This window comes from Medicago sativa, chromosome 2 (genome assembly GCF_051527215.1).
Source record: "Medicago sativa cultivar Bolivia chromosome 2, Bolivia_mono, whole genome shotgun sequence".
NCBI classification, from domain to species: domain Eukaryota; kingdom Viridiplantae; phylum Streptophyta; class Magnoliopsida; order Fabales; family Fabaceae; genus Medicago; species Medicago sativa.
The window spans coordinates 8,338,532-8,348,682 of NC_140750.1; the positions used below are offsets into that span (position 1 = coordinate 8,338,532).

Here is a 10,151-nt window from a genome sequence, read left to right on the forward strand (position 1 = left end):
CTCATCACTATTTTTCAGCTCATTCATCTCTTTGGCTAAAAAAAGCGAAGGGAAATAAGTTATCATTATCCTCCGCTATTCAATTGGAAGCTAACTCAATTTCCAGAATATGTTTATTTTACTTAGCCATTAACAATTGTAAAAACCAACTCAACTATCATAATCATTCACTTAAATTTGAGCCACGTCTTTTGCTAAAGTTATCAACTACCTTATCAAACACAAACCGGATCAATTTGCAGAACGAATTACACTTATTTTATTTAATTCTAGTTTACAGTAGTACTATTTGATATGAAAAGATTATTTCAAATGTAGGTAGGAAAAGAATGAACACATAAAAATAATTTGAACCTATTTAACTGGAGGCACTAAGCTGTGAAGAGATCTCCAATTCCATTTCAATTTCTTGTTCAACAAGGTGCTTAATATCCATTGGATAAGTGAACCCTGAATTATGTGAATTATAAGACCTTATTGCATAGAGTTGGTTGCTTGCCTCAGTCGGATGGACTTCATCCCAAAACGCATACTCACTCCTATTATAGCATGGCCTTTCATCGGGAATGCACCCTGATGGACAACAAGGAGCATTTGAAACCAAAAACCCTGAAACGCATGGAACATGTAGCATGTTTATATATTGTATAAACCTCAATCAATCACTTTAAATTGTAGTTAATTATAGTATATGAATTGAAATTTAAGTAAACTAAAATTATTACCATCTGAGTTCTGGGCATCTGACTCTAATGTAGTGTTTACAAATATGAATTTTGAATCAGCAAAGAACTTATTATTGAAACGATCCACTAGAGATTTAAGCTTGGAATTGAAAATCAATGCAGGGGCATTTTGCTCGTAAACGCAAGACCCATTTGTTCCATGAGTAAAGATGGCACTTGGTGTGCAGCCCAAAAGGCCTAACCCTACTAACACATATTTTCTAGCTCCTATGTCATGTAAAGCCTGTTATAAGTAATAAATGGCATTATTAAACCATCCTATTATAAGTTGTGTAACTCCAAATGATATGCTACTATTGTAATTTTTCAAATCATTTTGTGAAAACAAAAGTCAAACACAGCGAGTTTGAGTGGATACCAATAAATTTAAAGATAACTCTTCAATTAGAGCTTCTGCATACTGCTCGGGGCTATAAATGTTACTTGTTGGGTAGAATTGAGGACGAAAGTAATTGTTTATGTAATCATTACTGCCAATATTCACATAATACAAGCATTTGTTAAGGTATTCTTGAGCTTTGTTAGGACTTCCAAGTCGGCTAGCAATTTGAGAAACTATAACTTTGTGATTTTCTAACTGTAATCCCAAACTGATAACAAAACCCTGCACAGAAATAATGTTATTTTCGTGGGATATGTATGAGCAATGCAACAAAAATACTCAAGTCATCTACTAAAAACTAATAGAAGATAATGATGAACAATCAAGTAAATGAAAAGGCTCTTTGATCTATTTATACCGTAGTCATGCTTGTCTCGATACGAATTCCAGCCGCACCAGATGCATAGTTCACACCTTTAAGTATGTCTGAACCATTAATGTTTGCAAAGGGTGGAATGAATTTCTCAAAACCAAGAAGCTGAGCTGCAATGAAAAGAACTTCATAGTTTGAGCTGAATCAAAAGATTAATGTAACAAGAGAAAAGAATAATGAAAAACCCTTATTGGTTCAATCAGTATAGTTTACTCTTACAAAAAAAGAGAGAATCAGATTTCATAATCATAATATGGATAAGTTAAAAGAATGTTACTTATTATGTCAATTGAAGTTCGACCGTTGGTAAATCTTCCGGTTGGGCCCATCGGGAAGTCGATTCCATAAGGTTTGTAATTACATTTTGCAGAGGTAGGAAGGTTGTTATTGTTTCCACTATCAGATAAAGAATCTCCAAAGATAAAAAGACATGGCACTTGGGATTTTCCATTGACAAATTGTTGGAGATAGTTTGCAGACAAGATAAGAATAAGAACCATCAACCATGTTTTGATCTCACATGCCATCTAAGCAGAAAAACTAATGAAGCTACCAAATCCTTTGGGAGCAATAATATAATCAATACAATTATGTTATTCCTTTGTTAGAAATAGTATAATCAATATAATTATATTATTCCCTTTTGAGCAATAATACATTTGTATTATTCCTTTTGAGCATTAATATAATCATCAACACCTTGAAATGTGATGAGGATGAATTGGGTGTTATTAAGAAGATGGATAGAGTTTGAAAAGACTAATTCTCTAATTTTATATAGTAAGTGTAAGACAGAAACGGTATCAACATGTTGGTCCCATTGCTCAACTATTTTTCAGCTCATTCATCTCTGTGACTGAATAAGAGAATGCAAATAAGTTATCCACCATTATGCAAATAAGTTATTCATTTAATCATCTTAAAATCACTTGGTTGAAACTCTATCATTCAACTTTACATCAGATAGGCATTAAATTAAATTTTGAACTTTTTACAGCGTACCATGCCACTGTTCAATCAACTCACCAAGCCAACACTATCATTCTATCAATGTAATCTAATGAAATGACATCAGTGCTGGCTAAGGAGGCAAAAGAACAGTGTCATTACACCGGCTATTGAAACCTTCATGCATATGTACTTGTTGACATGTCACATATGTTCTAATATAGAACATGTTCGCATATGTTATGTTTCATTGTTAGCAATGTGGGACTAATTAAAAGACAATACTGAATATACTCTTTACTTTCACACTTCACGTGAATGTAATTGCAAATTCAACATAAAAGTCATCATAATAAAGAAATATATATAGATAGAATCACAAAGTGCACTATAAAAGCTAATTTCAATTTGAATTAATCACTTAAAACGTAAAAGAAACACACCTTAGCCAAATTAAGGGTGCCACTTTATATTCCTTCTTGAGCAATAATGTACTCACCATGAAATGTGATAAGAACAAATTCATATAGGCTCGGTGATTCTGTATAGTTCACACCTTTGAGTATGTTTGAACCATTAATGTTTGCAAATGGTGGCGTGAAGTTCTCAAAACCAAGAAGCTGAGCTTCAATGAAAAAAACTTTATAGTTTGAGCTGAATCAAAAGTTTAAGGTAAGAAGAGAAAAGAACAACGAAAAACACTTACTGGTTCAATCAATATAGTTTACTCTTACAAAAAAAATAGAGAATCAGAGTTCATAATATAGATAAGTTGAAAGAATTGTTACTTATTATGTCAATTGCAGTTCGGCCGTTGGTAAATGTTGGAACATGTGTGGAAATTGAGTAAAAAGACTAAACACAAATTCCCATGTTGGGTAGAACTGGTGTTGTGTGAATTGAAAAAAGTGGAAGTCCCACATCGGATGGAACACACACATTAGTAGTGTTTATATAGTGGGGGTGTACCTCTAATTAATGGGGGTACATAAGCACTAGAGAAAAAAATATATATTGATATATATTTTTATTATTTGGAAATGATAAATTAAATAATTAATTTAATCATTATGAGAAAGTGCTTTCTTAGTCCCCAAGTTTTGCTAAAATATTTTGGTACATAATATAATATATTTTTGTACTAAATTTAATATATTTTAGTACTCAATTAAGATATTTTTGTACTAGATCTAATATGTGAATTACTTAATCACAAAGTAATATGTTACTTGTTCCCAAAGTTTCTCATATTACTTGTTCTCAAAGTTTCTCACTTATTAGTTGTGAGTTTTCCCTATAAATAGAGAACTCACATAGTGCATTCCACACACCGAAAAGAATTTCATTGAGTTGTCGGGAATTCTTTTCTTCTCTTCTCCCCCTCCGACTTGTGTTAACAAGTTTCTTCTGCTTCTACTCCTTTCTGTCCCTTTCGGTTTCAAATAGAGCGGTTACGTACCGTATCGAGTGGCTTCAATCAATCGATTGAACCATATTTTAAGAGTGTTCTTAAGACCATAGTCCCTTTTTTCGGTTTAATGTCCCTTCGGAATTAAGAGTGGTCTTAAGTTCATAGTCCCTTTTGATAATATAAGTCCCTTCGGAATAAAGAGTACTATTAAGATCATAGTCCCTTTCGTAATAATAATGTCCCGTCGGAATTATGAATAATCTTAACAGTATATAAATTATTTAAATATTTTTCTATTTGAGGAGAAATGGTGGTATCACCATATTTTGAGTGGTCGTAGTACCATATTGAAAGTTTGGAGAACATAAAGGTTAGAATGGTGGAAACACCATATTTGAGTGGTCTTAGCACCATAATAGAATGTTAATAATACCATATTAAAGTGGTTTCAGTATTAAAGAGTGGTCTTAGTACCATATTTGAAGGTGTAATTCTCGAACGGTTTTCTACGGTGCAGTAGTTAACCGCACAGTTGTAGCTGGGCTTGTTTTATCCTGGAGGCGGCGTGGTTGATAGTCTACCTTGCACAATTTTGGGTAGTGCCACGAAACGTCTTAAAGAGAGCTACTTGGTCGTGACTCAACCTAGTAACAACTTCGGTAGATAATAGAATTTGGAAATCCAAATATAATAGTTTGGAAATCCAAAAACAACAATTTTAAGACGTTTCGATATGTTATGTCTACCGAAGAAGTTAATTATTGAGGTTCAATTGTCCCTAAATACATTAAGGATAAATCAAGCTATAGAAATACATCTTTCGACTGAAACGATGAAGTGCTTGTTGTATCAAACAACAACACTATGAAATTCACATGTCCCTTTTATTTGTAAAGTGTGGAGTTAATTGTGGATAGAAAATTGTCCCTCGACAGATCCGTACAGTTCGGTGTATTTTGCATAACATAATGCTAGTTAATCCTCTTTACTTGATAGAAGGATTAATTGTTCCTCTACTTGTTATTTATGCAATCAACACCACTTTGGTTATGGAATATAAATCGGTTTGCTTCATGGAGTAGTGACAGAATGGTATAATTATAATCGAAGTTAACTTATTGGATATATGGAGTGTATCGAGGAACATGAGGAAAATTTTACCATCCAGATGGTAATTGCTATTTGTAAATGAGAACATTGAAAAATCAAGGAATGGACCAAATTAAATAGATTTTTTGATGAACCGGAAATTATGCGAGAAATTTGTTCCAAATGTTTCGTATAAATTATGAAAGAATCTGAATTTCAGATTTCTACTGAATAAGACTGAGTTGACTCAGACTTAAAGAGAGACTTGTGTACCATGCATTCTTGTGGGAAAAGACTGCACTTTGATGGTATGTTAAAAATTAAATTCTCCTTCTATTTTATTAGCTGTGTGATTTTAATATTTGACATATCAAAATTGATCACGAACAAGTGTTTAATTTTAAACTTGAGTAACTTGGACTTAATTCCAACGTTATATGATTAGACAATTTTATTTATTGCAGTCAAGATATATGAACCAAAAGTTTATATAAATCAGAATTTAGAGAATATGAATCTCTAAACATAATAAATTATGATATGTGTGAATTTGATGACACATAAATTAGAAATGATAAAATGATGTTTTTATCATATTTATTGATGACTGTGAATTTTGGAAAATAAAATTGACATGCTTGAATGTTCAATTTTTATAACAAAAATTGAAATTAATAGAGTACCCAAGTCTAAGGACAAAAATTCTAATTAAGAAATTTTTGAAGAAAAGACAATCCAACTTGTCTTATTTTTGAACTTGGGATTGTCCGGACTATATTTGGCTTCAGGACCCCAAGAGAGTTAAACTCACTAGTAGAGCCTATGAATGTGTATTCATTAGGTACGTTATAAATAACGAAGCATATAGGTTTTAGGACCTAAATGTTAAAGTGATCATAGAATAAAAAGATGCTGATTTCTATGAAGTAAGTACCCCTGTAAATTAAAGAATAGTGGGGGCACTAGTGGGGGTAAACTAAATTCCCTTCTAAAAATTAAGAACTAGTGGGGGAACTATATTTGATCACATTCCAGTAATCAGAAATTGTTATGAAAACATCGTACGAGATGTTATAGAACCTTGAAGAGGTAAGAAAGCAAGAATTGCTAAAGAGTATGGACCTTATGGTTTATACATTGGAAGAAGATCCATTAAGCCTTAAAGAAGTTATATCTTCATTGGATGCTGAATTATGGCAAGAAACAATAAACGATGAAATGAATTTTCTAGAGTCTAACAAAACATGACACTTGGTTGACTTGTCTCATAGTTGCAAAACCAATCAGTTATATTTGGATTTTGGAAAAAGGAACTAAAACCTGATGATACGGTTGATGAATACAAGGCTTTCCTTGTAGTCAAAAGGTTTTAGACAAAGAGAAAAATATAGACTTCTTCGACATTCATTTACCTGTCACGAAAATCATATCCATAAGAGTACTAGTCCCTTTAGCCGCCGTTCATAACTCGATAGTACTCCAAATGGATGTGAAAGTTGCTTTTTTTATGGTGAATTAGAAGAAGAAATCTATATGAAACAACTTGAACGATTTGCGATTCATGGACAAGAAAACAAAGTCTGTAAGTTAGATAATTCTTTGTGAGGTCTAAAATAAACTCTTAAGGAAATGACATGAAAAATTTGGCATTCTAATGCTATCGAATGAGTATAAAGTGAATGAAAGTGACAAATGATATTTGCACGATCATATGTCTCTATAAAGACGACTTGCTCATATTTGATTTAAAGATTCATGTTATGAATTATGTGAAATCATTGTTTATCAACAACATTGATAAGAAAGACCTATACAAAGTTGAAGTAATTCTTGGTTTCAAGATTACTAGATCAGAAAAGAGAACTTTTTTGATAAATCTCACAAAGTTGAGAAGATCTTAAGGAAATGTAATTATTTGACCGTAAACTTGCAATCATATATTATGATCCAAGTATTAGAACACTTGAGATGGAGTTAGAAAAACAGAATATGTGAGCATCATTGACAGTACTTAGGTATGTCACTGAATGTATTAGACCCGACATTGCCGATGTTGTAAAACTCTTGTGCAAGTTTACTAGTAGACGAATGAGAAGCATTACCATGCTATAGAAAGAGTCATGAGGTGCCTTAAGAAGACTATGACTCAAGGATTACTTAATGAGGAGTAACCTATTGTACTTAAATGGTACAAGATTGAACATCCTTCAGATGAGTCTTAAAGCGACCAGTGACTGCACATTGAGCATCACTGTAAGAGTTGTTTGTTGAAACAAATGATATTGACTCAGTCCACTATGAAATGAATCTGAGATGAGAACACTAGAGAAAACTAACGAAGAAGCAAGTTGATAAGATGCTTGCTAGTTGAGAACCCTTAGAGGGTAAAACCGTTTCCAGAAGTGTTAATTTATTGTGATAGTCTGCAGCTATTACAAAAATTGAGAATCGTTAGAGACGATAATTAAGGCATGAACACATAAAGGATTAGAGAGCTAGCTACTCTCAAAAGGAACGGTTAAAGTAGATCATGTACGTACTGATAAAGAATTAGTCAATCCTTTGACGAAAGGAATTACTAAAAAGAAAGTCCTAAACACATCCAATAGGATGGGACTAATGCCCAAAGGTCACAAGTGATGGTAACCCAACCTACATGACTGGAGATCCCAAGAAATAGGTTCAATGGGTAATAACAAGTCACAAGTGATAGAACGTGCTATGTTAAAAGTAAGAAAGCATGATTCCTGCAGCGATAGAAGGATGAGATAATAGAAACTCTTAATGAGATCTATACTCTATTTGGAGTGGAGTACATAGCTACAGGAGTACTCTTGATAGACTCACCTATACGAAAGTGGAACTAGGGCCGGTTCCTATGGGATTCGGGGCAGAATACCTAGAGCGTTCGTTAAACCGGGATACACGTGCAAGGCCATAAACGCACGGGCTTTTAGAATACACCTTATGAAAAGGTTTGTGTGTGGGTTCTATGTCTGAGATAGAGTTCAATGCTGTAAGAAACTCTTGTTAATCAGAATTTTACTCGCTATGCAAAGGTTCAAGTTGTAGGCGACACCTTTGTTTACTAGCAAATCTTATGGAGACGTTTTTGACGTTACTTCTGAAACCATTTTTTAAATTCAAGTGGGGGATTGTTGGAACATGTGTGGAAATTGAGTAAAAAGACTAAACACAAATTCCCATGTTGGGTAGAACTAGTGTTGTGTGAATTGAAAAAAGTGGAAGTCCCACATCGGATGGAACACACACATTAGTAGTGTTTATATAGTGGGGGTGTACCTCTAATTAATGGGGGTACATAAGCACTAGAGAAAAAAATATATATTGATATATATTTTTATTATTTGGAAATGATAAATTAAATAATTAATTTAATCATTATGAGAAAATGTTTTCTTAGTCCCCAAGTTTTGCTAAAATATTTTGGTACATAATATAATATATTTTTGTACTAAATTTAATATATTTTAGTACTCAATTAAGATATTTTTGTATTAGATCTAATATGTGAATTACTTAATCACAAAGTAATATGTTACTTGTTCCCAAAGTTTCTCATATTACTTGTTCCCAAAGTTTCTCACTTATTAGTTGTAAGTTTTCCCTATAAATAGAGAACTCACATAGTGCATTCCACACACCGAAAAGAATTTCATTGAGTTGTCGGGAATTCTTTTCTTCTCTTCTCCCTCCGACTTGTGTTAACAAGTTTCTTCTGCTTCTACTCCTTTCTGTCCCTTTCGGTTTCAAATAGAGCGGTTACGTACCGTATCGAGTGGCTTCAATCAATCGATTGAACCATATTTTAAGAGTGTTCTTAAGACCATAGTCCCTTTTTTCGGTTTAATGTCCCTTCGGAATTAAGAGTGGTCTTAAGTTCATAGTCCCTTTTGATAATATAAGTCCCTTCGGAATAAAGAGTACTATTAAGATCATAGTCCCTTTCGTAATAATAATGTCCCGTCGGAATTATGAATGATCTTAACTGTATATAAATTATTTAAATATTTTTCTATTTGAGGAGAAATGGTGGTATCACCATATTTTGAGTGGTCGTAGTACCATATTGAAAGTTTGGAGAACATAAAGGTTAGAATGGTGGAAACACCATATTTGAGTGGTCTTAGCACCATAATAGAATGGTAATAATACCATATTAAAGTGGTTTCAGTATTAAAGAGTGGTCTTAGTACCATATTTGAAGGTGTAATTCTCGAACGGTTTTCTACGGTGCAGTAGTTAACCGCACAGTTGTAGCTGGGCTTGTTTTATCCTGGAGGCGGCGTGGTTGATAGTCTACCTTGCACAATTTTGGGTAGTGCCACGAAACGTCTTAAAGAGAGCGACTTGGTCGTGACTCAACCTAGTAACAACTTCGGTAGATAATAGAATTTGGAAATCCAAATACAATAGTTTGGAAATCCAAAAACAACAGTAAATCTTCCAGTTGGACCCATCGGAAAATCGATTCCGTAAGGTTTGTAATTACATTTTGCATAGGTAGAAAGATTGTTGTTGTTTCCACTATCAGATAAAGAATCTCCAAAGATGAATACACAAGGCACTTGGGATTTCCCATTGACACATTGTGGCAAACAATTTCCAGAGAAGAGAAGAATAGGCAACACCAATCATGACTTGATTATAGATTCCATCTCTAAGAATAAAATCTATTGAAGCTAATGAATCCAGTAATTAAGGATCCAACCAAGAACGAAATGAAGACATAAGTATTAATAATGGGACCATTCAAATAAGAAAAATGGTTTTTGGCAAGTTAATTAGATTATTCACTAAACATACTAATGCAATAGTAACTAATAACTTGTTATTAAATGCAATGTTAATAAACAAGTAGTTGGAATTAAGTGATTATTGCCTTTCAGTTAAGTTTAAACTCTTACTCAGAGACACTACCTTCATCTCTATCTTCCCATGGCATGCCATAAAACTATAAAAGCTAATTTCTTCAAATTGAATTAACAACTTAAATCATAAAATTTGATAAACTAAGAAAATCACCTTTGTCAAATTAAGGGTGCCACAAATTCCTTAGCAATGTAATATCCATCCATGAGATTTTTTTTAAGCAAGGGGTAGAATTGAAATCTTGCTATTCAAGATTTTTTTTTAAAAAAAGAAAAGTGACAAATATTCATTCCTTCTCCATTCTTCTAC

The 10,151-nt window shown here is 33.0% G+C and overlaps 1 protein-coding gene across 1 annotated transcript; it reads right to left on the reverse strand.

Annotated features, from left to right (window-relative positions):
- Window positions 1-136: 136 nt before the first annotated feature.
- On the reverse strand, window positions 137-2,886 carry LOC146944210 (GDSL esterase/lipase At1g29670-like). Its single transcript, XM_085742620.1, has 5 exons — window positions 1,779-2,886; window positions 1,487-1,611; window positions 1,105-1,350; window positions 726-969; window positions 137-609 (listed from the first exon to the last, which is right to left on the reverse strand). Exons 1-5 carry the CDS (start codon window positions 2,026-2,028, stop codon window positions 359-361), a joined length of 1,116 nt encoding a protein of 371 aa, XP_085598746.1. The 5' UTR covers window positions 2,029-2,886; the 3' UTR covers window positions 137-358.
- Window positions 2,887-10,151: the final 7,265 nt, after the last annotated feature.